A 25108-nucleotide genomic window follows, 5' to 3' on the forward strand; every position below is an offset into this window, starting at 1 on the left:
CTGAGAACGATCTTAAACCCTTCGCTCTCCTTGTTGCGAGTCCACATGATCGCACAGGCTCTCCCATGCACAATGTCATGATGCAGCTTTCTCCTGTATTATACCCTTTCCCCTAAGTAACAAAGACGAAATCACCTTCTCGTGGTGCTCCCCGTTGACGACGATCATGGTGCTTCTGAAATTGCCTCCACGCGGTGTGTGGTAAGCTAAGCCCAAGCTGGAGAAATGCACAGTACTACACTACTACTGTAGTGGCGCGGCGAGGGTAGAAATTGCACCGTGGCAAATCCGTCGCGTGTCGACCCTGGAAAATGCACTGTTGCGGCTCGGGACCTGCCCCTTTCAAAAGAGATCCTCGAGGCGATCAGCGGAGATCGTTCCAAACAAAAGAAAACAACGAGATCGCATCCGACATCTCGTCATGGTCGGTCCAGCTCCAACGCCCGCGCCGGATCTTGTTCCGCGCCAAGGCATTGGAAGTGGCCTCAGCAGCATCATTGACAGTATTGGGAGCGGTCTTGGTCTAGGTGGCGGCAATAGCGAGAGCAGCAGCAACGGAAACGGAAGCAGTGGCGGAGGTAGCAGCGGCAGTGGAAATGGTAGCGGTAGCAATCAATCATCGGTGAGAGATTACTTTTCTTTTCTAGATGTCCGCAATGGCGGCACTGACGTTACCAGCCTGACTCATCTCAATCTCCGTCTTCTTCCTCACAACGCAACGATCCCAACTCCTCCTCTGATCAGCAGGGTAACAATAGCCAGACTTCCAGCCAGGGTTAGTAGAGCCACTGTGCTGCCTTTGCTTTGGACATGCTGAAATAGCTGATATACGTCAGGCACTTTTTCTTCTTCTAACAATCCTTCCCAAACATCATACACAACGGAACAACAACCATCACAAACAACAACGCAATCTGTATCATCTACCGACAACGGCACCAACAATTCAGCATCAACAGGCAACAGCTTTTCGTCCTCCAGCACACCCACATCCCAGTCGCAGGAATCAACTTCGTCTTCACGGTCTCGTTCGAGGAGCAGGGAAAGCACGGAATCGACGCCTACGACGATTGCCCCTTCGACGTACACCTCTCAGTACACAAGCGATGGCAACGTTGTTCAGGTGACGAGCACCATCTCCGGAACGACATCGGTAGTCGTTGTGACCCAGAATCCAAACGATGGTACTGTACAAAGTGAACGCAACAACTCTTCGCACTCGGGCAGCAACGGTGGGCTCATCGGCGGCGTCGTTGGTGGTGTCATTGGTGGACTGGCGCTCCTGACGCTCCTGGCCTTTGTCGCCATTCTCTGGAGGCGCCGGAAGGCTCGCACCGGTCACGGCTGGTTCCTCTGCTTCGGCGTGCCTCCCAGCCGTAGCCTGGATGGCGACGATGGATGGCCGACGTTCGATCCCGCCAACAGCTCCTCGCCCTTTGGGCCCAGCTCGATGGCCGCGGTCGGTGCTGCCGGTGCCGGTGCCGCAGCGGGAGCAGGGTCTAAACGGAAAAAGGGCAGCCAGCCTCAGGCGACGCTGCCAGAGGGCTTTGAAGCGGACCCTGAAGCAGGCGTCGACGAGGTCTCGAGTGGCGACCACGAGATGCGTGAACACGCCTCGCCTCACGCCTCCGGTGCATACGCCATCAGCGGCGGCTACGGCTCCCATCCGGGCAGCTATGGAGCCCCTGGCTCCCAGGACGCCCTCAGCAATGGTGCGCCAGGTTCGTACGGTGCGCCGTCGGAGGAAGGCCACTTTGCGAGAAATTCGCAACCGTGGGGTTTGAGTCCCTTTGTCGCTGCTCCGGGCTCGCCACCGCCGGCAGCCGCACAGCATGCTGGTGAAGATGCGCCCGATTACGGCCACCTAGACCCGCCAGAGGTGCGCGAGGCGCGCGCTCGCGAGCAGGCAGAGGCCGCCGCAGCGTATCGCCCGCAGTCGCCCGGCTCGCCTGGCATGCATCCAGCCATGCTGGCCGGCGGGATGCATAGCCCCACGAGCGGCTACAGCCACCAGAGGCTGCCCTCCAATGCCGGCAGCATTGGCGGCTCAAGGCGACCCTCTCAGGGAACGCTTGCTGGGCTCCAGCAGTCGCAGCACCCCTCACACACGGAAGCGTACGTCGACGCCATCGATGACGTGAACGACGAGCCGCGCAATGTGCAAAACGTCGACATCGTTGGCGACGTCACTGGACGCATGCTACACCTCAGCAATCCTGATAACTGAGCCGCTTCCATACATCCCTCGCCGACTACCATTGTTCCAGGCTAGAGGGAGCAGACACGAACTTTTATTTTGCCTTCTGTATAACATTTTTTTGTCGTCCTCTGTTTCATTCACAAACAGTCTACAAAGACAATCTCTACCGTGTAGCCATGTAGGACTCTTGCCTTCTCTTTTTCATATTAATTGCCATTGCACCACGTCCGCCACTTTGGCAACATCAGCTAGCTACTCTTGACCACGGCCGGCGCCACCTCCTTTGCCTTGCCTTCGATGACTGCCATGCTGTCGAGAATGGCCTCGTAGACTGTAAAGACGATTCCACCGCTGAGGATGAGCCGCGTCAGTCTGGGCGTGGTGCCCTTCCAGAAGCGCCGGACGCCCTCCTGCCTCAGCATTGTGGCCACGCAGTCGAAGGCGCCCTTGTACTGGCTCGCGCTCTCGGACTGCATGCGCGTCTTGACGACGTCAAACGGCATCGTCGCGTACACTGTCACGATACCGGCCACGGCGCCCATGCCAAATGTTTCTACGCCGCCGGGTTTCCGCCCGTCCTTTGTTGCCAGGGTTCGAAGAGACGAGTAGGTGGTGAGACGGACGGCAGAGTTTGCGCCTTGACGCATCATCGTGGGACCCAGACCCTTGTAGATGCCCGCAAGACCTTCATTTCGAATGATGGCCGCCGATCCACTGATGAGTCCCTTTGGTGAGGCAGGCCCGTCAGAGAGGTCAGCAACGAGCTTGTGCTTGTCAAGGCATTGCAGGAAAAAAAAAGCTTGACAAGCTCACCTTGTACTGTCTTTGATCCCTGGGCCGCTTGCCATCCTCGATGAGCCGTGTCTTGATGGCCTCCGAGGGCGTCACGGCGAAAGCACCTTCACACAGGCCTGCCAGAAACCCTGCAGCGATGGAGCGAGGAAGTGAAAGTTGGCCCGTCTGCAGGAGCAAGTGTCAACATGGGTTCGTTGCGGAGGCAAAAGGAAAAAAAAATTACGGACGTTTTTGTCTGCAACCGCCAGCTTGATGCTGTCATAGGAGAGGAAACGAACGCCGGCCTTGACGGCATTGCCTGCAACGAGGGCGCTGCAGCCGGCATAGAGGCCTCGAACACCATGACGGGCCAGGGTATCTTTGATGATGGTAATTGGTCCCGGCGGCCCGGAGCCAGATGCCACTGCAAATTGCGCTTGTGTCTGTGGGATGCCGTCAGCCACTGAAGCGCCAAAGGAGCAAGTCGGCCAGAAACAAAAGGGTGTCTGCTCTCACCTTGACGAACTCGGTGGGGTATGTCGCAAAGCCTTCGACAGCGCCAGCCACGGCACCCGCAAAGAGCGAGTTCAGCGGCTTCTCTTGCCTCTTTTTTGACGCCATGTTCTAGCTCGTATGGTCTCTCTGCAACACTAGTCACTCTCGCTGCCCTTTTATGTGCTACGACGACGAGAAAAGTTCCCCGCCCCTGTCGGACGATGATGCTCCGTCAGAGAAGGAAGATTGGTCGGTCGGCTTTCACTTTTTGGACTTTTTCCCGGTCCCGACGGGACGAGTCGCGACACGTGTTTAGCCCCGGCTGGTCCGTCCTCGCACCGCCCTCGTCTCGACGTGCTGAAGCGGCCTCGACGATTACCTTGCAGACGACGAGCTAATCGGCTCAACGAGCACTTCGCGACTTGCTCCTGCTGTGCATAAGGAAGAGAGAATGTTGTTACAAAACGAGATTATACGTACATACACAGAGAGACAGAGAGATAGAGATATAAATGATATGGGCGCCGATCACCGACGCTTCCGTGTGGACCACGGGGCAGACTGGGCTGCGTCTCGCGAGAAATCAATGCGGATAGGGTGCAGACCCCTCTGCTTCCTCCACCAATTTGTCCGCTTGATAATCTCTGGCTCAAAGAGGAACCACCACTTGGTGGCGAACCTCTCGCTGACCTCCCACGAGTCGACGTCCATCGTGTCGTCTCCCCAAACCATGAACGACGGCTCAGCGCCCGGAAGTAAGCCGCCCATCATCATGTCGGTGCACATGGCATCCTCGTCGAGGCCGTTCTTGAGGAGCGTCAACACCTTGTCGCGCACAGATGGCCACACAAAGGAAATGTCGATAAAGGGGTGGTGCTCCTCGACGAGCTGCAGTGCTGTTGGATACATTGTCTCTGGAATCGTGTCCCACTTGACCTTTGGTATCACTGTTACAGCCAGCTTGTCGGAAGGCATGTCGAGCTGCAAAGGCGAAGTGATGCCGAGGAAGCTTTCTCCGATGCGGCTGACGGCATTGAAGTTCTCGAGGTCTTGAAATGCATAGCCCATCCTCGACGCATTGGTGAGCACGGCCTGGAAGAGGTGCTGGCTTGGGAGCTGGAGTCCGTGGAACGGCGATGGCCTGCTCAAGGACAAGTAGCGAGCAGCTTGCACCTTGAAGGATTCGAGGATAGACTTGAACATCTCTATGCGCACGGACGCGGGAGCCTTGCTGCTGAGGATTTCGGCCATGCGGAGCGATGCGACAAAGTTTTCAAACAGCTGTGGCTGGGCGCTGAAGAACAAGTGCAGGTCCGAGAGGCCCGGAGCAGGGGAAGATGGCGAGATGAAGGAAGGATCGTGGCGGCCGTACTCGTTTGCGCTTCTTGAGTGGGTGATGAACGAGTCAGAAGGGACTTCTGAGAGAGAGAAAAGGAGGAGGAAGGGGATCACCTACCGGGACAGGTGTTCTAGGAGGTGCTTCGCATCATTGATGCTCTTGTTTGCCGAGTACTTTTGTATGACTTCGCAGCGTGAATTGACAGGGTCCTTTAGCCGGAATGGATTGCCGCTGAACTCAAACGCTGGTGTGGCCGATGTCGACCAGGTCGTCTGCTCGTAGGGTGAGGCGGGGCCCTCTCCTGTCAGGGCCGAGCCAGAAGCCTGATCGAGCTCCTCGATGGGCGACGAGGAAGACGAATGGCCCGAAGAGGAGGGCGATGAATTGCTTGCTTTTGATTTAGAGCCAGATGGCGAGCTAGAAGACGATGAGGTAGAGCTGAAGAGCGAACCAGCGTCAGAGGCAGGGAAGTTGAACGCCGTCGATCCGAAAATGTCGTCGAAGACATTGCTCAAATGTCTGTCAGCGCTGGTGCTCTTGCGATTGTCGATTACACTGCTGCTGCCGCCATACCAGCTGTCGGTCACGCTCACGCTGCCGATGTCATTGCTTGCGCGCCCTGTATCGAGGGAGATCCCAGCTGACTTGCCGCTCCTCGGCAGATCGTCTTCGGGCTCTTGCTCGGCGGCGTTTCTCAGCTTGGCCCGACGCCTCTTTTGGGCCTCACGGTTCTGCAGACGCCGCTTCTCGACGAGCTCCTCGGCCGTCAGCTGCCTTTCAAGTCGTATCATCGTATCCATGTTGTCGCTGTGGAGATGAGATTAGGGTTGAGTAGATGGTGTCAGGCTAAGTCCGAGAGTGCGCAGCAACCCCCCCGGTGCACAACTTGCAATTTGGTATTTATCTAACTTTATTGGTCTTTTAGAAATTAGAAATAGAAACGCTGTAGGGTGATTTCTAAGCTTTGTTTAACATCGCCCCTACCCTTACAAAGGATCATGACGAGAGCCGACGACCAAGGATCATGACGAGGACCGATCCACTGTGCGGCCATATCGACGACCAACAATTTGGTGCCGTCTTCTCATATGTGAGCCATTGCTCGTAGTAAATTATGTGTATCAGTAGCCACTCTTCTCTACTGTGCTCCTCAATCGATTCCGCTCTTGAGATCTCAGAGACACAGATCATGGTGAGGGTCGATCCACAATCCTGCCACACCCGTCGGCAGGGTCGGATCACAGGGCCTCCTTGGCAGAAGGAATGCCGAATTGCACATGAGTGAGAAGACGACAAAGCCGAGGTAGCCGCATTCCTGACTTCGCGCCTAACTTCGCGCACTGTGACATACAGGAGCACAGCAACCTACCAATCTCGTCGAGCTCCTCCGTGTTTGGATGGGCCTCTACCACATGGCTTGCAACCGAAAGAAGTGTGAAGCGACCCGCAGGTCAGGCGGAAAGTTATGTCGGTCACGCCTTCATGCCCTGCCGTCCGGATACGCTTTCCACGCGTGTCCATTACAATGATGCCAACCGTCCGCCCTACCCGAGAGGTGCGCAGTGTACAGCATCGGGGCCTCGGGTTGACAGGCTTTCAGTACTCCCGAGGGGGTAGTAGTAGATCCCTTTCCGCTTGCAGCGGCAGAGATTATTTACGAGGCACCACGGCCTGATTTCATGCCCTGGATCGACGCCTGACAAGACAACGGTGCTTTTGAGACAGCCAGCCTAGCCTTAGCGTACCCGAGCGCGCCGTATCTCCGGATCGATACACGGGTCCTGTCACTTCAAGTAGAGATACTCGCAACAGATGACTCTCTATTGCACCTTTGCTCAACGAGAAGCACGCACTCATCACGGCCATTCTGAGCGTGGAGAGGAGCTCGCTCGTCTCAGCAGTGGCGTCGTAGTGCGTCAATATGTGGGGAAATGGAGGTCATTTGAGGGGGAAGAGAGTCTCGGAAGAAAGAAAAGAGGAAAGCGGAGTTTCCTTCTTCCGCTTCGTTGCCTGCCTGGAGAGGCTCATCGTGACCGCACACGTGATAAAAGTTTGAAAGTTCTTCCGTCACGGAGTGCCGACGAGATTCAAAAAGAGTGAAAGCGATACAGAAATCCAAATGCAGGGCGACCCCGATAAGCGTCAGAGGCAGGAGCAAATAATGCTAGCATAACATCAGTGGTATATGCATGGCTGCTACCCTGTGTGCTGCGATCCATGGGGAGGGAAATTGTTGATATAAAAGCCCAAGCCCAAGCCTGCTTGACACCCACTGCCTGCTCCGCTCCATCTTCTGCAGACAACGGCAAGCAGCATCCACACCATGACGACGACGACGAAACCGCTGTTCTCCACCTTTACGCACAGTGTCGGCGCCAACGCGGCCGGGCACACGCTCACGGCCAAACTGCGCGCCATTGTCCGGGCGGGCTACGACGCCGTTGAGATTTTCCAGGACGACCTCGATGCATTTGCCTCGTCTGCCGAGTTCCAGGCCATCTACGAGGCCTCGACGCCGCCCGAGTCGCCCACGTACGCGCATAGGTCGCTGCAGAAGAGCGGCGCTGACGACGACCAGGGCAAGGACATGGTCACGGCGGCGCACAAGCCGTCAACAGAGGCAAAAACGGCATGGAACGCTCACGGTCCATGCACGCCGACCGAGGTGGCGCGCGAGATGGCTGCGGCGTCGTACATTGCCGGTCTCTGCAGCGTGCTGGGCCTCAAGGTGCTGACGCTGCAGCCGCTGCGCGACTACGAGGGATGGGTCGACGAGGCGGACCGGGACGCAGCCATGATGCGCGCCACGTCGAGGTTCCCCGTCATGCGTGCGCTGGGCACAGACCTGATGATCGTCTGCAGCAACAACGTGGGCGCACCAAAGACGACGGGCGACCCTGCCAAGCTGGCCCTCGACCTGGCCGCCCTCGCCGATGAGGCGGCACGCTACGATGCCGCAAGCCCCTACTATCGCACCCAGCCGATTCGCATTGCCTACGAGGCTCTGAGCTGGGGCGCCCACGTCGACGTCTGGCGGCAGGCGTACCGCGTCGTTGAGCTGGCCGACCGACGAAACGTGGGCATCTGCTTCGACTCGTTCAACACCCTCGGCCGCGAGTATGCCGACCCGTGCTCGCCGTCGGGCATCCAGCAGCCCGAGGACGCAGCCCTGGCCCGGGTCGAGGCCTCGATCCGCGACATTGCCAGGACGGTCCGTGGCGACAAGGTCTTTTTCCTCCAGGTCGGCGATGCAAGGAAGCTGCCCAGCCCGCTCGCCCCTTCACCCAACGCCGACGAGCCAAGGCCCGCACGCATGATCTGGAGCCGGGGCAACCGTCTCTACCCGGGCGAACTGGACCGTGGCGGCTTCATGCCTGTCACGCACTTTGTCCGCGCCGTCCTCCAGACGGGCTACAAGGGTCCCTGGAGCATCGAGGTGTTCAACTCCAGCCTCAACGACGAGGGCGACACCGTCGTCGACGAGCATGCCAGGCGCGGCCATGTCGGCCTGTCCTGGCTCGCCAAGCAGGTCCTGTAGACGCGCGCGCCCGTCCTTTCTGTCCGTTCGTCCACTCACTGCAGCCGTCGAATCTTGTCATCATCATTTGTAAACTACAGCATCAGTCATTTCATTATTCATCGATTAGTCCTCAGAATCACATCCATTGTCTTCTATGTTTGTGCGGCTCCGGATGACAATTGGGAGAGAAAAGCAAGATGGCACGGTACTGTACAATTACATGCTGGAGCCGTCGTCTCTGCATCTATGTGAGGCTCTTGATGGCGACGATGCTCGTCGCCAGGCTGTCGATGTCCTGCGGCGACGCTGTGCCCGGCGGAATCTTGTATGTCTTTCCGATACCCTTCCAGTCCTTTTCGCTCCCGCCTTGCTCGTCCACGTCGCCGCCGCTGCCGCTGCTGATGCCGTCTGCTTGGCCCACGATGCCCTCAAAGGTGGAAGCGACCTGTTGGCGGACGTCGGACGCGCTGGGCCCGCCGTGCTCCTCTGGCTTGGCGACGTGGACGACGATGAGGTGTTGCGTGCTATTCGAGAGACCAAAGAGGCGAAACGAGTCTGCAATCTGTATCGCACGATTTGCCCAGCCCAAGCGAAAACGAGAAGTGAGCGTGAGAGTTCAGCAGGGGGGCAGAAGAGACAAGGACGTCTTTGTTACGACCGAGCGAGCGAAGGAAGAGACTCACGTTCGTCGAGGGGCTGAGCGCCCACAGGATCTCGGAGTGGATCGAGCGCGTCTTCATGGCTGCCGATCCGCGCGAGGCCGCCAGCAGCGCCTGGTGGATGCCGACGACGAGGTGGGTGCGACTAGTGACCTTGCTCGCGTCCAGGAGGGCAAACTGGAGCGGAAACGCAGCGGGGCCCTCGGCCTTGAGGCGAGCGAGGACGGACGCAGCGTTGCCGAGGGACCGGACATGGCAGATGTGGACGGCACTGAGCTCCACGGGCAGGTGGCTCAGGTGCAGCGTCTCCATCTCTCTCTCTCTCTCCTCTCTTGCCGCCTGCCTCGAATCGTGCCAGAATGCGATGAGTCAAGGAGGTTGAGTGTGCGCTCTCCACTTTGACAGAACGCCAGAAAAAGAAAAGAAAAAAACGAAGGAAAAAGATAGTCTACGTCCGCTGGTGGGCGAAGCTAGAGAGATTTTCAAGAGCAGGGATTTCGACGACGACCCAAGGTCAGCACCCTGGCAAGCCTCGACAGATGGTGTCACGCGTGGGAACAGGGGACTGCATTTCATTACTGGACAAAAGAGAAGGAAAGAAGAGGGGAAGAAATGTGGGTTGAATGCCCTGGGTCGTGACAAGTCAAGGCAGAGATGCATAGCATCTGACCCTGTATGCCATGAAATCAGGGACCCGATCTCGGCCAGATCCCACCCCACTTTGCCCTCTCGCTGCGACTCGGAAGAGGAACGAGGTGGAAAAGGGGGCTTAAATGGGACTGGCCGAGACATACGTTTTGCTCTGAGCGCCGCCGCCAAGGTTAACGAGTCCCGTAATGAAACTGTATCCTCGAAAGCGCACAGATCGGCCCGTCCCCACCCCGCGAGGAGCGAGGACAGGCGGCTTCGCACTCCGGTCTCAGACGGTGAATGCAGCGTCTGCCCACGCACGATGGAAGCCATCGAGGGAGCAGAACACCGGCGCTGGTGGTAAGAAGAAGGGAAAATTTTCAGGCTGAGAGAAGCCCAAAAAAATATCGAAAGCTGCAGGAGAGCGTGTGAGACGAGCACGTGACTGGGCAGCCCATGAATGCAGGGCCCTGTCGCTTGGCTCGCTCGGTACATTTGCGGGGGAGGAAGAGAGCGAGGACCGGACCGATGGCGTCTCACAGCAGTGGACTCTTCTGCCGCCGCCGCCGCCGCTGCTGCTGCTGCTGCTAACCTCCAACACCACAGAAGCGCAAACAAGGCAATGGCGAAGCAGCAAGACCAGGGCATAGCGCCCGAGGAGCCGTTTGGGAGCGTGCTGCCGTTTGCCGAACCGTCGTGGTACGGCGCGCTGGGCCGCACGAGCCCCTACTACGGCGAGTCGCACCGCCGGCTGCGGGCCTTTTGCCGCGAGTACGTCGACTCGTGGATCGATCAGGCGGGCGACTGGGAGGCTGCAGGCCATGTCCCCGCCGAGCAGTATGCCAAGCATGCCAAGCTCGGCTTTGTCGCGACGTTTATCAACCCCATGGCGCCCGAATACCTCGAGCAGGCGGGGATCACGCTGCCTGCGGGGATTCACAGCTCCGAGTGGGATGCATTCCACAGTCTTATTGTCGCCGACGAGCTCATGCGCTGCGGCTACCTCGGCGTCGTGTGGGCGCTGGGCGGTGGCAATGCGATTGGTGGGCCTCCGATCGTCCGCTTCGGCTCCCGCGACGTCAAGGACGAGATCCTGCCAGGCGTGATGCGGGGCGAGAAGCGCGTCTGCCTGGGCGTGACGGAGCCTGGCGCCGGGTCCGATGTCGCGCAGCTCAAGACGACGGCGGTGCGCTCGGCTGACGGGAGCCACTACGTGGTGAATGGGCAGAAAAAGTGGATTACCAACGCCGTCTTTGCCGACTACGTCACGGCCGTCGTGCGTACGGGCGAGCCCGATTCTGGTGCGGCGGGGATCAGTGTCCTCGTCGTGCCCCTCGCGCTGCCCGGCGTCGAGCGGAAGCACCTGGCCAACAGCGGCGTCGCCGCCTCGGGCTCGACGCTCATCACGTTTGACGATGTGAAAGTGCCATCGCGCTACCTCCTCGGTCGTGAAAATGAAGGGTTCCGAATCGTCATGTCCAACTTCAACGGCGAGCGCCTGGCACTGGCCATCCAGGCGTGCCGCATGTCGCGCGTGTGCATCGAGGACAGCTACGCGTACGCATGCAAGCGCGTCGTCTTTGGCCGCCCGCTGATCGCCCAGCCCGTGATCCGGGCCAAGATTGCCGACATGGGCCGCGCCGTCGAGCGGCTCCAGGCCTGGATCGAGGCGCTGGCCCACACGGCGCGCGCAGCTACAAAGCAGGCCGGCGACATGGACCTCGCCGGCCGCGTGGCACTGCTCAAGGTCGAGAGCGGCCGCTGCCTCGAGCTCGTCAACCGCGAGGCGCAGCAGATCCTCGGCGGGCTCTCGTTCCAGCGCGGCGGCGACCACGCAGGCGCGCGCATCGAGCAGATCGGCCGCGACCTCCGCGTCATGGTCGTCGGCGGCGGCAGCGACGAGATCCTCACCGACCTGGGTACGCGCATGGAGAAGATGAAGGCCGACAGTCGGCTGTAGCGAGTGTGCCTCCGTAACAGGCTCGAACATTGTCATGCTTTTTGGAATCGCAATAGAGATTCTACATTGGCCTGCAGTTGACTTCAAAGTACTGATCCTCGTGTTACGTCGCTGCGCAGCATCTAGCTCCTGTGACACGATCAGACCATCCGTCTTTGCACACAACGGAAAGGAAAAAGTATCTTCTTGCCAATGAAAAAAGCGAGAGACTACGAAAAAGGTAGACAAAGAGTGAATGTGAGACCACATCGTCGTCGACGATTACGGCAAAGGAGGGAAAAAGAAAGTGTAAAGGGATGTTCACAAGACACGGAGAAGACCTCACGACCATAAGAGCGAAAGAAAACGAGAGTGAGTAGTTGGAAGTGGTCGGAGAATGCTTGTCCTGAAGAGGTAAAGGTGGGTCAGGGACGTACCCTAGTTACTGGCGAGGCGAAAAGAGTGGCCGTGGAACAGAGAACGAAAGAGGGGTATATGTCAACCGTGTGAACGGGATGCAATGGAAAGACGGAGCGAAAGAATGTGAGTGGAATCAGCGACCAGCCGTCTCAAAGAAGCTGGTGAAGCGCTTAATCTTCTTGAGCCGGGCCTTGCTGCTGCTTGCCGGTAAGTCATCCGACGACGCCAAACTGGGACTGCCTGCTTTTCTTTGTCGAGCAGTCGAAGCAGAAGGCTTTGCCGGGATGCCTGCTTGTGCAGAACCTGCTGCCGCCGCGCCGCCCGCACCGGCGGCACCAGCAGCAGCGGCAGCAGCCTCCTCACCGTCCTCTTCGTTGATCGTAGTAGACGTGGCTAATGGGCCATCGCGCTCCGCGTCAGGAGTGTCGTCTTCGCCGCCACTCTTGGCGTTGGACGACTCCAGGCTGGCCGCGCTGCCGGAGGTCAAATGGCTGTCGTTGTTGACCTTGAGGTTACGACGAGAAGATGGCTGTCTCCGCGACAGCCTGTTGAAGGGCCGATTCGACGAGCTACTGTAGCTGGGCGAGGCTGGAAGCCGGCTTGACTCTTGGCGTCGCAGCAGACGGTAGGTGTCGACGACGCCACGGGCAAAGAGATTCTGGCCTTTGCCACCATTGATCTCAGACTGGATTGCGTCCGACGAAGGGGCATCAATCATGTCCCAGTCTTCGTCGACCTCCTCCTCATCGTCGCCGTCCGTTTCGGCAATGGTGGCGTGGGCAGGCAAGCCTGAGGCTGGGCTGCGCTTGGCGACCTTTGCGCTGCTAACCTTCTTGGATTCCTCCGCTGGTCGTCTGGGCTCGCTTATTGACTCGGAAGCGGAAGAAATCACAGAACGGTCCGATGGCTGCGACGTGATGGTCGTATCACCACCGCTGATGGCTTCGGCCGCGGCCGCCTCGCTTTCCAGGTGAGCCAGGGCAGCAACAGCAGCTCTGGCTGCCGACTCGTCATCCTCCTCTTCTTCCACGACTCTGGTTCGCGCTGTTGAGGCAGCAGCAGCATCAGAAGGAGCAGAAGCAGAGGCAGAGGCACTCGTCGCAGTCGGTGCGGCTGCTGATGGAGCGGCGGCTTCCTTTGCCCGTTCGCCATTTGAAAGAGCATCAAAGGACATGATCGAAGACTGCGCCGACTCCGAGTCTCGGCGACCACGGAACGAGTAGCCATCGAACAAGCTTTTGCTGTCGGCCGACTCGGTAGCTTGCTCTCCGTGGCGTGTTGCGTTTGCAGCCGAATCGCCAGAAGCGACACCATTGGACCCAAGGGTGGTGTCTCCATCGGCTTGGGTCTGCCCTTGCGTCGGCGGATCGTCGCCAAAGTCGTCGGCGTCATCGGCCCCGTTGATGACGGGCTGCATATCCAGGAAAGCCTCGTCGAAGTTCTGTGTATCGGTCTCATCGAGGGGGTTGATGGGAGGGATATATGGGGGAATGTAGCGCTTGTGGAAGACGTGGGCCCATTCGATCATGGAAAAATATGGATGACGCTTGATCCGCGGCTCCTTCATGCGCAACATTGGGTTCCTCTGCAAGAGACCGCGAAGAATGCTCTTTGTGTCTTGGTCTAGGACGCGATCGTCGGGGAAGGTGAGGTCGTCGTGAAGGACGCGAACGTACATCTCCGCATGCGTGTCGGCCCAGAAAGGTGTGATGCCCGTCAGCATTTCGTAGAGCATCGTGCCGAAGCTCCACCAGTCGACCTCATAGGAGTAGGCGGCGCCCTGGATCACTTCTGGCGCCAGGTATTCGGCTGTACCGCAGAATGTCGTCGTTGTATCGCGTTCATCTGCCCAACGGTTGCGTGACTTGCCAGAATGCGTGTATGCGTTATCACCGCTGGACACCGATGAGGAGCTCCGACCGTCTTCTGAAGCAGAGAGCCAGTGGGGCGTGTGGCCACCGCCCTTGACGTCTCTGCTTGAATGTGACCGTGAAGGCGACCCGGGCGGAGGCGTCGAGCTGCCACCAACATCACGAACTGGGAACTCCTTAGACAAGCCGAAGTCAGAAAGGACAATGTGCCCATCGGACCCGATCAGGACGTTCTCTGGCTTGAGATCTCGGTAGATGACACCAGCACGGTGAAGTCCCTCTACACCCTCGACGATCTCGGCTGCGTAGAAGCGTGCCCGGTCGCGACCCAAGCGACCCCATCGTGACAGCTGCGTGGCCAGGTCGCCGCCGGGGTGAAAGTCCATGACGAGGTAGAGATTGTTTTTGTCGTGAAAGCTCCACCAGAGCTTGACGACAAACGGGTCCATGACCTCCTTTGCCATTCGTTTCAACACGGCCTGCTCGGTGAGGGTATGCTGAAGCTCCTGATGCGCCAGCACATGCCGCTTGTGGATCGACTTCATCGCAAAGAGCCCTCTTGTCGGCGAGTGCCGAACAAGCAGCACCTACAGGGATTCAAGGACGGTGAGCGTCGGTAGCTCTGACTACACATCTGCCACGCCAACTCACTTTGCCAGCACAGCCTTTGCCAAGCACCCTGATCATCTCAAAGTCGTCTACAGTGACCTTCTCGACCTCGTTTCGGGGATACCTTCGATGCCTCCGATCCCGTTTCTCGACGTCGTGCGACGACGTCTTGTCGCCCGAGCGAGAATCGATGCCGTCGGCGTCGGTTGACACTTCCTCATTCGCCGCCTGTCTCTCCCTCTCCAACTCCTCGGGAATGCCAGCGAAGTTGCCTCCTTTCCTTGTTGCTTCCTGTTGAGCCTGTCGTTCAGGGTCAACCGAGGTAGATCTCGCAGGGACATCGGGTCGCTCTCTTCCCTGACGAGAGCCGGTGTAGGAGTGACTCGTCGATCTTCCACTGATGGATCGATCGTCGTCTGTGCGTCCGCCTTCCTCGCCGATGTCTGACTGGCTCGGCGTGGCGCCAACATTGGTGTTGGTGGGGGCAACAGACATCTTGACGTGCTGAGCGAGATCGCTACGGACCTTGCGGATCCGACGCTCGACGCGGACGCTTTCGAGATCTTCAGAGCCGACACGGACGAAACGACGCCAGGCCTTGTGTCGCTTAACGGGGGCAAGATTGGAGATGGTGGTGAGGTAGGTGGCAAGGTGAGTGGTAGGCGCCTTTGCATCCTCAGCTTCGTTCGTGGGGGACACCGCGGTGCTCGCCTTGTTCTTGGCAGGCGATGTGCCGCCGTTGGGCTCTGCGAGGGCATGACCAGAAGCAGTGAGGTTACTCAACGCCACCCTGGTCTTGTTCGTGTTGGGCGACAGCGTCCTAGAGATAGTCTGAAGGATTTTGCGACTGGTTTGCGACTGGGCTGGCGGGGTATGAGCACCCGCGACACCGGACAGCTGCGGCAGCGGTGGGAGGGAGGCATGCGATTCCCGTAGCTTGGCGTCGAGGTCAGCAATTTCGGCCGTCGAGCGAAGCAGCGTGAGGTTGTGGGTGGGCGTCGTGACGTAGAGGGTGAACATGGGGTTAGTGACCTTTTGCTTCTTTCTTGGCTCTCGGCTCTTGTCTGAGGGGGGTGCATCAGCGACGCTGACGCTCCACGGCCCGTCTTCGCGGCCGACACCCACGCCGGCCCCATTGGCAGTCAGGATGCGCTTGCCAGAGGCCGTTGTGAAGCCGGAGCCGCCGTTGGTCGTGGACCCATCGGTGCCGTCTTCGAAGAGACCCTTTACGCTCCCTCGCTTGCTTGCGCCGGCTCCGCTGGTGGCTGCTGAATTCCCACTTCGATTCGAGAGCTGGCTCAGACCGCCAGTGATGGTGCTGTACTTTTTCTGAGACGACGAATTGGACGACATGGTTGCCGAAGTCGAGGTTGCGGCCGGCATCTCTGCTGCTGCTGCTGTGTTGCTGCGCAGAGGTGCGAGTCGAAGCGTCACGTCGGCTGCTATGGCTTGAGGGACAGTTGGCACGTCTTTGTGACAGCGTCGTTGCTATTGATGCTCCCGTTGATGCACCTGTTCAGAGCGCTTCCCTTTGTCCGGCGATGAAAATTATTGGCCTTGGGATGCGGCGTATCGGGTCGTGTCGTGGTATATTCGGGGAAACCTTTGTTGAATGTAGAATCGTGAGAGAAGGAAACCGGTGACTTGTCTGCTGCCCAGGAGAAGATGGCAAAAAGGGGGGAAGAAAGAGTCCGGACTGGGAAATTAGACGTCGACGAGAGGAGCAACGAGAGTGGGTGGGACGATCGACACGGAGGCGCGGAGGATCGTGTTCGACTCCTCGGCTTACCGAGACGAGACGCAACGTGCAGTCTCAGAAGTGCGAGAGAGTGCGACTTGAGCTGACTGAGCTGTGTCGTTGATGGTGCCTAAGCTCAGTCGCTCTTCTATGACAAAGAAAGACCGGCCAGAGGGTGCGTGTGTGGTACCGGTCGTCTTTGTAAAGGTGAATAAGGTCTGATTGGGACGCATCTGAGACACAACGAGCCAACACCAACCACGCACGCACGCCCTGGGCTAGCACAATTGTTCATAGGTATTTCATTTTATCCTTTTCAATTCAGGGTCTGTTAGTCTAATCTCGCCCTTCCCATTCTGCCTTCTTCACCTTTTTCCATTAAATTTTGGCCTCCGACTTCGGTCTGCCTGCAGTGCTGTCTAAATTTCCTCTCTTCTCCAATGGGAGAGAGACTCTTGACCGGATTCACGAAAGGTGTTGAAGTAGCTTGCTGCACTCAACGTCTGCTCCGTCCTAGTCTGCAGGACGTATCATTCTAAAAGAAGTAGTACGTAGTGTGTAGCAGTTGTGCTAAGCCGTGGGCCGATTTCAGGCTGCACTAGCCCCCTTTACTCCTCCCCTATTCAACCGCGTCTTGCGCATAGTCTATGCGTATGCAGACTCGAAAAGAGCACTCCCACGTGGACACACAAGACCTGCAGGCAGCAACCTGAAGGCTGGCCGCCTCTCAAGTCCTTGTCAGAAAATCATGAGCCAGTGCTAGGCATATAGTTGTGTGGATGTGAGTGTGTTAGTTTGTACATGCGAGTCTCGAGCTCTTCGTTTTGGGAGGATGAGAGAGAGGCGATAGGAGAAGCTAGGAAATCGAGGAGAATTATGCGACGAGCTTGACGACACCGCCGGCCTCCTTGATCTTCTTCTCTGCCAACTCCGAAACCCAACGAGCCTTGACGATGCACGGCAGCTGGGGCAGACGGCCCTTGGCCAGCACCTTGCTGTAACCGGCGGCGACGACGTCAATGACGGGAACCTCCTTGCTGTCAGCCGTGAGCCCCTTGCGCTGCTCGGCGGGAACGAGGGTCCAGAGCTTGTCAAGGTTCATGACGGGGCAGTAGTACGAGTTCCTGGTCCAGTGGTAGTGGCGCATACCGACCTTTCCGAAGTAACCTGTTCGTTTCCACCGTCAGACCTCTCCATTCCTTGTTCCTACACCAAACACACTGTTTCGTTCACTCACCAGGGTGGTACTTGTCCATGTTGATTCGGTGGTGGTGCTGGCCACCGGCGAGACCACGACCACCTGGGTGCTTGCGGTGCTTGCCTGTGAAATCGTGCCAGGCTCGGTCAGCTTCTATTACTTCCTCCGGACGGCTTGTTGCCTCTCCTGCCTTTATCCTCCGCATTCCCTATGCTCCCTGCCTGCCACATACACAGCCGCCTCTATCGACAAAAGGGGCACCAACAGCCCTTTCCTCCCTCAGCCTCCATCTGTCCCTGTGTCGCCTCTTGTTCCTCAAACGACATCACAGAGCACGACCCTGACTCGCCGCGCCGCGCGCCATCCGTGCGGCATGAGGTGCGAAGAGTACAGCTTCTCTCATCCATCTGCCGACACCGCCGTCCAGCTCTTCGAGATTGGCTACCCCTCGGACTCCTCGTACATCTCATCCACCACCGTCCATCACATCTCCGGCATCGACCAAGGCGGTACTCACCGATACGACCGTTACCAGCCGAAACGTGTCCTCGCGCCTTCCTGTTCTTGCTGAACCTGGTGGGCATCTTTGTCGGTCTCTTGAGAAGATGGTTGAAGAGGCGGCTAACTTCGCCGAAAGCCTCGCCTTTGGCGGGGCCAATGCTGCGGCCCTCTGTGAGTCCCACGTGGCTAAAATTCCCTCCACGCGAGATTCGAAAAATGTTAAATGTAAGCGGCCTCCGATTCAGAAGTGGTCCACCCCCTCAGGAGCCTGGCTAAATTTGGATCGGCCTGCCGACGCGTGAGGTGTGATTTTATGATATCACAGCGCCAAGACGAATTTGTGTCTCTCTCGCTTCACTACTCCATCGTCGGCCACTGACGAGCTCATTCGATGGAGGACTAAAGAGGTGAGTCGCCAGTCGCTGCTTCCGCGAACGCTCCGCGACAGGATGAAACGTGTCTCTTTATATTCAATTTGTCAATCCTCTTACGGCCTCTCCGTCGGTTGACGACCTATACACAACAAGCGAACTGATCAGACAGCCAAGCGTCCTTCCTTTTCTGGCTGATGACAAGCGCTGACACGTTGAGATTTGTGCAGAGCCACGATCACCACAAGATTCTCAACTTCAAACGTGAGTGTGATTGCGCAGGCGTCCCGAGCCGACGATGAGAAAGATTCAGATCAAAGAAGGGCGACTCCACCGAAAGGTGCTGGGCCAACACACGAAAATTATTGCGTTATTGTCCTGAGGCCCCTTAGCAGAAGTCGTCGTATGTGACTTGGTATGGATGGCTGACTCTGCAAGACTCGCAACAGACAATGGACAATAGGTCTCGCGAGAGCGTTAGCGGGCCGGCATCGCCGCCTTACGAGCACCCTCCTAGTGCCGCGGGCGGCATGCCCCCTACGTACCAGAGCCGAACCAATGTCGCAAGTGGCCGCGATGACTCGAGTTCCGAAGGCAAGAGAAAACAGCGTACTCCGCCCATGGACCCCGACGTGCGGGCCACAATGACGCCTCAAGGCCCTCGCATAGCTGTGACGGATCCCCTGGCCGACCTTCGCGCTGGCCTCCGAACAAAGGCCGATGGCTCACCCATCCTCACCTTTGACGAAGCTTCTCGTCCGCCCATGTCCAGGCGCAACAGCGATGCCTCAAGCATTGGCGATGCCCCCGAAGACTTCGACGAGTTCGACTGGAGCGAGGATGAAGAGGAGCAGCAGCAGAAGAAGAAGGAGGACGCCCAAGCGTATGCCATTAGCCAGAGGCGAAAGAAGATCAGTCCCTTCACAATCATTCGCTGGCTGGCAACGACTTTTCTTGGCAACTTTATTATCAGCGCGTCTCTCGCTGTTCCGGTCATTGTCATCCAATTCGTCTATCGTCCCGACAAGGGCGACAACAGCGCCGAGGCTCAACACAAGACGTATGTCGCCGACAACATCCAGGCCTGGTTTATCTGGGCTGCCTTCAACCTCCACGTCGAGTGGTGGATCCATCTTCTCGTCGAACTCTTTCCGCGCTTCGTATTGAGCATCGTCAAGCTCTTTTGGGGCGGCATCAACCAGAAGGCCCTCACCGGGGCTGAGTACTTCAACGCCATCAAGGGCTACCTCAAGCCTATCTTCTACGCCGCTCTCTCGTGGGGATCATGGGCCATCATCTTCAACTCCATTTACAACCTTTACACTCGAACCAACCCAGAGACGGAGAGTCGGGCTAAGTATCTATACCGCATCTACCAGGTCATCGAATTTCTCTTCTTCGTCTCCATCACCATCTGTGCCTCGAAGATCCTCGTCAGGATTATTTCGATGCGCTTCCACAAGACAGCCTACGCTGATCGTATCGCCAAGACGACAAAGGCGCTAAAGGTCTTCGATCATCTCAAGGACTATCGGCCCAAGGTGGCCCATGCCAATGGTGCTGGATCTAAGGGAACAAATACGCCCTTTGGCCTTCGCATGCCTGGGGGAAAGAGCCCACAAGGTGCTAGGACGCCGGCTGCGGGTGCCAGAACGCCTTTTAGTGCGCATCCCTCGCCCACAGCAGAAAAGCCGTCCACCGTCACGCCCGCCGACGCATACATCGGCGATGATGAGGGCGACAACACATCGCCTTCGCCGAAGCGAGGCTTTTTTGGCCGCAAGACGCACGCCGAGCGACGTCCAGCAGCTGAGCCCGTCACTGACAAGCTGCCCCCGCGCCAGATTGGCCCTGATTCGCAGGACCCAACGACACCCGGTTCTACCAAGCGACCCCGTGCTTCAAGGGCTACGACTGCTGTCAAGAACAAGACGGCTCAAGCCAGCGCCATGGCGAGAGTGGCCATGAACGACCCTACCAAGCTGCTCGACAGCAAGAATGTCGGTGTCGACCTTGACGTCACGTCGCCGGCAGAAGCTCGTCGGCTGGCAAGGAGCATCTTCCTGGCCTTCCGCGGCAAGCATCGACGTAACTATCTCGTACCCGAAGATTTCTACGTCGCTTACAAGGATCACAACGAGGCAAAGGAGGCGTTTGCCGTTTTTGACACGGATGGAAACGGTGACATCTCGTCGTCGGAGATGAAGCGAACGATCGTCAACACCTACAAGGAGCGCAAATTTATTTCCAAATCTCTGAAGGATGCCAGCCACGCCCTGTCGCAGCTCGACATGATTTTCCTCATCATTGCCTTCATCATTCTCATCTTTGAGAGCTTCGCCATCTTCAACGTCTCGATTGAGAAGTCGCTTACGACGTTTTACACCCTGGCGATTGGCGCTTCGTTCATCTTCAAGGAGTCTGCACAGAACGTCTTTGACTCAATCATCTTTTTGCTCGTCACCCATCCCTTTGACACCGGCGACCGCATCGTCGTTGATGACGCCGTCATGACGGTGCGCAAGATGTCGCTCCTCTCGAGCGAATTTATCCTTTGGGACAATACTCAGATCTTCATTTCGAACTCCCTCCTCAGCCAGATGTTCATCACCAATCTGCGAAGGTCTGGATTCCAGTGGGAGTGCGTCACGATGCAAGTCGCCTACGACTCGCCCCTCGAGTCACTAGACGCCGTTCAAGCCGATCTCATTCACTGGCTCCAGACAGAGCCTGAGCGAATGTTTGAGCCATCGACGGCCATCGTCCCTCAGACGATCGATTTCCAGCGATCGATCACAGTCACCATTGGCATGACGCATCGGGACAATTGGCAAGACTGGGGAGGTCGCTGGGCTAGGCGAAATGCCTTTTTTGCGGCCGTCTGCTACTACATGAAGAAGCACGGTATCAAATACCTCAACAGCAACCAGCCGATCATCTACTGGACCGAGGACGCGGCCCAGCCTCCTCCTAATTACGAATCGGCACCTCGCGAAGCTGCTGATGGCGACGAGGACGACGATGACGACAGCCGTCGACCCATCAGCGCGGACAACAACGGCCAGGTCAATGACAATTTCGCTCCCGCCGACATACCTACGCGTCTCAACGGCAAGCCAAAATCATTCATGAATTTTACGCCCCCGTCCGACGAAATCGAAGGGGCTGGTCTGCGCATTCGCAAGTCGCGGCAGGCTCGCAAAGGTCTCGCAACACAAGGTGGCGATGGATGAGCACAGCTCGCCAATTTCAGCACTGCATCCTTTTCATTGTTCTCCTCCATATTACATTTCAGCACGCATGCATTCAACTCAGCATTCTCTCTCGTTCCTCATTTCCATCTTTGAAATGTGCAGGCCACTACTCTCATTCACCATCTTTGCTGGCTGATGTTCCATGCTGTCTTCCTTCGCGTTGCGAGCCCTGCCTGATCTGAGCGCTAGATATGAACACGTGATTCTAGAAAGTTCTCGCTGCTTAGGTAAGCATATTTCGGCAGCGAGCTTTCTTTTGCGCGCTCAGAAGTTCATGGAAGCCGTTGGCTAAAAGCTGTGGCTACGCTCGCGTTTCTTTTCCCAACTACTACCCCTCTATTCCCCCACCACTCAACATCAAGCAATCATGTCGTCTGGTGGAGAGACTTTCGGCTTTGTGAGTTGCTCAACATGGCACCAAGAGGCAAACTTTAGCTGACTCATTATCATGTTTCACAGGCCGCCGACATCAGCCAGCTGCTGGACTTGATCATCAACACCTTCTACAGCAACAAGGAGATTTTCCTTCGTGAGCTTATCTCGAACGCCTCGGATGCGCTCGACAAGGTCAGGTATGGTGCCCTTACCGACCCCTCGATTCTCGAGACGGAGAAGGACCTCTACATCCGCATCACGCCCGACAAGGAGAACAAGGTCCTCTCTATCCGAGACACGGGCGTGGGCATGACCAAGGCTGACCTGGTCAACAACATTGGCACAATCGCCAAGTCGGGCACCAAGGCCTTCATGGAGGCTCTCTCTTCGGGTGCCGACATCAGCATGATTGGCCAGTTCGGCGTCGGCTTCTACTCTGCCTACCTCGTCGCCGACAAGGTTACGCTCATCACCAAGCACAACGACGACGAGCAGTACATCTGGGAGTCCGCTGCCGGAGGCACTTTCACCATCACACCTGACACCGTCAACCCGCCCATCACCCGAGGCACGGAGCTGCGGCTGTACCTCAAGGAGGACCAGCTCGACTACCTCGAGGAGAAGCGGATCAAGGAGATTGTCAAGAAGCACTCCGAGTTCATTTCTTACCCCATCCAGCTCGTCACCACCAAGGAAGTCGAGAAGGAAGTCGAGGAGGAGGAGACGCACGACGAGGACAAGAAGATTGAGGAGGTCGAGGACGAGGATGGGAACAAGAAGGAGAAGAAGAAGGTCAAGTCGCTCGAGACTTCCAACGAAGAGCTCAACAAGACCAAGCCCATTTGGACGCGTGACCCTAAGAACATCACTCAGGAGGAGTACGCCAGCTTCTACAAGAGCCTCACCAACGACTGGGAGGACCACCTTGCCGTCAAGCACTTCAGCGTCGAGGGTCAGCTCGAGTTCAAGGCTTTGCTCTACATTCCCAAGCGAGCACCGTTCGACCTCTTTGAGACCAAGAAGAAGCGCAGCAGCATTAAGCTCTACGTCCGACGAGTCTTCATCTCTGACGACGCCGAGGAGATCATCCCCGAGTACCTCAACTTCATCAAAGGTGTTGTCGACTCGGAGGATCTTCCTCTCAACATCTCGCGTGAGACGCTGCAGCAGAACAAGATTCTCAAGGTCATCCGCAAGAACGTCGTCAAGCGGTCGCTCGAGCTCATTTCGGAGATTGCCGAGGACAAGGAGAACTACGCCAAGTTCTGGGAGGCATTTGGCAAGAACCTCAAGCTCGGAATTCACGAGGACTCTGCCAACCGCAGCAAGCTCGCCGAGTTCCTCCGATTCCCCTCGACCAAGAGCGGCGATGAACTGACGAGCCTCGACGACTACGTTACGCGCATGCCCGAGGTCCAGAAGAACATCTACTACCTCACTGGCGAGAGCATGGCTTCGGTCAAGGACTCGCCCTTCCTCGAGCAGCTTAAGAAGAAGAACTTCGAGGTTCTTCTCATGGTGGACCCCATCGATGAGTACGCATGCCAGGCTCTCAAGGACTTCAAGGACAAGAAGCTCGTCTGCGTCACCAAGGAAGGCCTCGAGCTCGAGGAGACCGAAGAGGAGAAGAAGGCCCGCGAGGAAGAGGCCAAGAAGTTCGAGGAGCTCTGCTCGGCCATGAAGGAGATCCTCGGCGAGCGAGTCGAGAAGGTTGTTGTCTCGAACCGAATCGTTGGCTCGCCTTGCGTCATTGTCACGGGCCAGTACTCGTGGTCTGCCAACCTGGAGCGAATCATGAAGGCACAGGCACTGCGAGACAGCTCCATGTCGCAGTACATGGCCTCGAAGAAGACCCTCGAGATCAACCCCGCCAACGCCATTGTCAAGGAGCTTGGCCGGAAAGTGTCGCAGGACAAGAACGACTCGACGCTCAAGGACCTCGTCAACCTGCTCTTCGACACCTCGCTCCTCACCGGTGGCTTCACCCTCGAGAACCCATCGGACTTTGCCGGCCGTCTTTACAAGCTCATCTCGCTCGGTCTCTCGATCGAGGACGAGCCCATTGCAGAGGTTTCGGCTGCCGACGACGACAAGGCCGAGGCCAGCGGTGCGGGCGAGTCGCAGATGGAGGCCATTGACTAGATAGATGCTCGGTTCCGGTTCTAGCTTGAGTCTTTTCTCTGTCGATGCTACATAAAAAGATGATGTCCAATCTCACTTCTTTCAGATGAATCTGTCGTGGGTCTGTTTGCGGGTCCGTTCGTGGGCTGTATGCGGGTCTGTTCGCGGGCTGTCTGCGGGCTGTCTGCGGGCTGTCTGCGGGCTGTCTGCGGGCTGTCTGCGGGCTGTCTGCGGGCTGTCTGCGGGCTGTCTGTCTGCGGGCTGTTCGCGGGTCTGATCGCAGGCCGTGTTGGTGCATTTGATATTTCCAGACTCCTGCCGATATTTCCAGGGTTTTCTCATTCCGCGCCCCCAGTGGATTGCAGCCCATCAACCTGTCGGCCCAGACGTGTCACCCAAAAAGGAGATTGCAGTCTTACAACTTGGCGAAGAAGCGGAGTGAACGTATGCATAGCATGGACAGAAGACTCCAATACCCCGCAAACTGAGAATGAAACCAAACATCACAATGCGCATCTATTGACGCGGGCTTTTCCTGCGTGGCTTGGAGCTCGAAGTTATATTGCTCTCCACCGGGACGCATCGTGCAGCCCTCCCACTCCCCCGCGTTGACTGTGCCTTAAAATTCCGAGCGTGACTACATCGAGGAGCCAATTTCGGTCGCGCCTCGAAAGGCTTTTCGATCACCGACAAAAGGCTCAACCTTCGTGCTTACATCTCCTTTTGGCTCATCTGATGCACGGTGCTGTACAGTAACAAAGATGCACGGTCCTTGCTATTCGAAGAAAGAAATCCCCTAAAAGTTCTGCAGCTGCGTAGATGGGACCAGCAGCGGATCTTTGATAAAGTGGAAGCCAGGTGCGTGCTGCAACCAGGCGAATTTGAAAGGCGGGTACGAACCTTGCAATTTATGCTCTTCTGTTTTCGAGCCCGCTCCTCTTTGATTTCCCAGGGATCGCGGAGATAGCTGCTGGCTTTGAAGGAATGCATCACTACGATGGCTGCAAAAAGTGGGCCCTGATGACGCTGGAGTAAAATCGCCTCAGAGGTGTGGCTTCCCCCACCCATCCAGAAATCCTGCACATTGAGTCAGT

The 25108-nt window shown here is 57.4% G+C and overlaps 11 protein-coding genes across 11 annotated transcripts; 5 read left to right on the forward strand and 6 right to left on the reverse strand.

Annotated features, from left to right (window-relative positions):
* Positions 1–421: 421 nt before the first annotated feature.
* Positions 422–2439, forward strand: FA10DRAFT_298386 (hypothetical protein; the record flags this gene model as incomplete). Its single annotated transcript, XM_025524589.1, has 3 exons — positions 422–622; positions 679–775; positions 837–2439. 3 exons carry the CDS (start codon positions 422–424, stop codon positions 2225–2227), a joined length of 1689 nt encoding a protein of 562 aa, XP_025380133.1. The 3' UTR covers positions 2228–2439.
* Positions 2354–3796, reverse strand: FA10DRAFT_9949 (mitochondrial tricarboxylate transporter). The gene is made up of 4 exons (XM_025525843.1): positions 3491–3796; positions 3223–3417; positions 3014–3160; positions 2354–2925 (listed from the first exon to the last, which is right to left on the reverse strand). The coding sequence occupies exons 1-4, from the start codon at positions 3593–3595 to the stop codon at positions 2449–2451; spliced, it is 924 nt and encodes a 307-aa protein (XP_025380134.1). The 5' UTR covers positions 3596–3796; the 3' UTR covers positions 2354–2448.
* A 201-nt stretch (positions 3797–3997) lies between these two features.
* Positions 3998–5608, reverse strand: FA10DRAFT_257336 (hypothetical protein; the record flags this gene model as incomplete). Its single annotated transcript, XM_025519851.1, has 2 exons — positions 3998–4853; positions 4926–5608. 2 exons carry the CDS (start codon positions 5606–5608, stop codon positions 3998–4000), a joined length of 1539 nt encoding a protein of 512 aa, XP_025380135.1.
* A 175-nt stretch (positions 5609–5783) lies between these two features.
* On the reverse strand, positions 5784–6498 carry FA10DRAFT_263665 (hypothetical protein). The gene has a single exon (XM_025520316.1). It carries the CDS (start codon positions 6327–6329, stop codon positions 6174–6176), a length of 156 nt encoding a protein of 51 aa, XP_025380136.1. The 5' UTR covers positions 6330–6498; the 3' UTR covers positions 5784–6173.
* Positions 6499–6941: 443 nt separating this feature from the next.
* Positions 6942–8467, forward strand: FA10DRAFT_263666 (xylose isomerase-like protein). Its single transcript, XM_025520317.1, has one exon. It carries the CDS (start codon positions 7132–7134, stop codon positions 8344–8346), a length of 1215 nt encoding a protein of 404 aa, XP_025380137.1. The 5' UTR covers positions 6942–7131; the 3' UTR covers positions 8347–8467.
* Positions 8458–9396, reverse strand: FA10DRAFT_263668 (CGI-121-domain-containing protein). The gene is made up of 2 exons (XM_025520318.1): positions 9012–9396; positions 8458–8890 (listed from the first exon to the last, which is right to left on the reverse strand). The coding sequence occupies exons 1-2, from the start codon at positions 9297–9299 to the stop codon at positions 8573–8575; spliced, it is 606 nt and encodes a 201-aa protein (XP_025380138.1). The 5' UTR covers positions 9300–9396; the 3' UTR covers positions 8458–8572.
* Positions 9397–10239: 843 nt separating this feature from the next.
* On the forward strand, positions 10240–11577 carry FA10DRAFT_257338 (acyl-CoA dehydrogenase; the record flags this gene model as incomplete). Its single annotated transcript, XM_025519852.1, has 1 exon — positions 10240–11577. One exon carries the CDS (start codon positions 10240–10242, stop codon positions 11575–11577), a length of 1338 nt encoding a protein of 445 aa, XP_025380139.1.
* A 390-nt stretch (positions 11578–11967) lies between these two features.
* On the reverse strand, positions 11968–16040 carry FA10DRAFT_10486 (kinase-like protein). Its single transcript, XM_025517841.1, has 2 exons — positions 14499–16040; positions 11968–14434 (listed from the first exon to the last, which is right to left on the reverse strand). Exons 1-2 carry the CDS (start codon positions 15837–15839, stop codon positions 12110–12112), a joined length of 3666 nt encoding a protein of 1221 aa, XP_025380140.1. The 5' UTR covers positions 15840–16040; the 3' UTR covers positions 11968–12109.
* A 916-nt stretch (positions 16041–16956) lies between these two features.
* Positions 16957–17996, reverse strand: FA10DRAFT_263672 (putative RPL28-60S large subunit ribosomal protein L27a.e). The gene is made up of 3 exons (XM_025520319.1): positions 17910–17996; positions 17432–17515; positions 16957–17361 (listed from the first exon to the last, which is right to left on the reverse strand). Exons 1-3 carry the CDS (start codon positions 17974–17976, stop codon positions 17069–17071), a joined length of 444 nt encoding a protein of 147 aa, XP_025380141.1. The 5' UTR covers positions 17977–17996; the 3' UTR covers positions 16957–17068.
* A 912-nt stretch (positions 17997–18908) lies between these two features.
* Positions 18909–21497, forward strand: FA10DRAFT_227062 (hypothetical protein; the record flags this gene model as incomplete). The annotated part of the gene is made up of 2 exons (XM_025518706.1): positions 18909–19805; positions 19878–21497. 2 exons carry the CDS (start codon positions 18909–18911, stop codon positions 21495–21497), a joined length of 2517 nt encoding a protein of 838 aa, XP_025380142.1.
* A 344-nt stretch (positions 21498–21841) lies between these two features.
* FA10DRAFT_298395 (putative heat shock protein 80) lies at positions 21842–24101 on the forward strand. Its single transcript, XM_025524590.1, has 2 exons — positions 21842–21915; positions 21978–24101. Exons 1-2 carry the CDS (start codon positions 21886–21888, stop codon positions 24033–24035), a joined length of 2088 nt encoding a protein of 695 aa, XP_025380143.1. The 5' UTR covers positions 21842–21885; the 3' UTR covers positions 24036–24101.
* The last annotated feature ends 1007 nt before the right edge of the window (positions 24102–25108 follow it).

Source organism: Acaromyces ingoldii (assembly GCF_003144295.1).
Source record: "Acaromyces ingoldii strain MCA 4198 unplaced genomic scaffold FA10scaffold_1, whole genome shotgun sequence".
NCBI classification, from domain to species: Eukaryota; Fungi; Basidiomycota; class Exobasidiomycetes; order Exobasidiales; family Cryptobasidiaceae; genus Acaromyces; species Acaromyces ingoldii.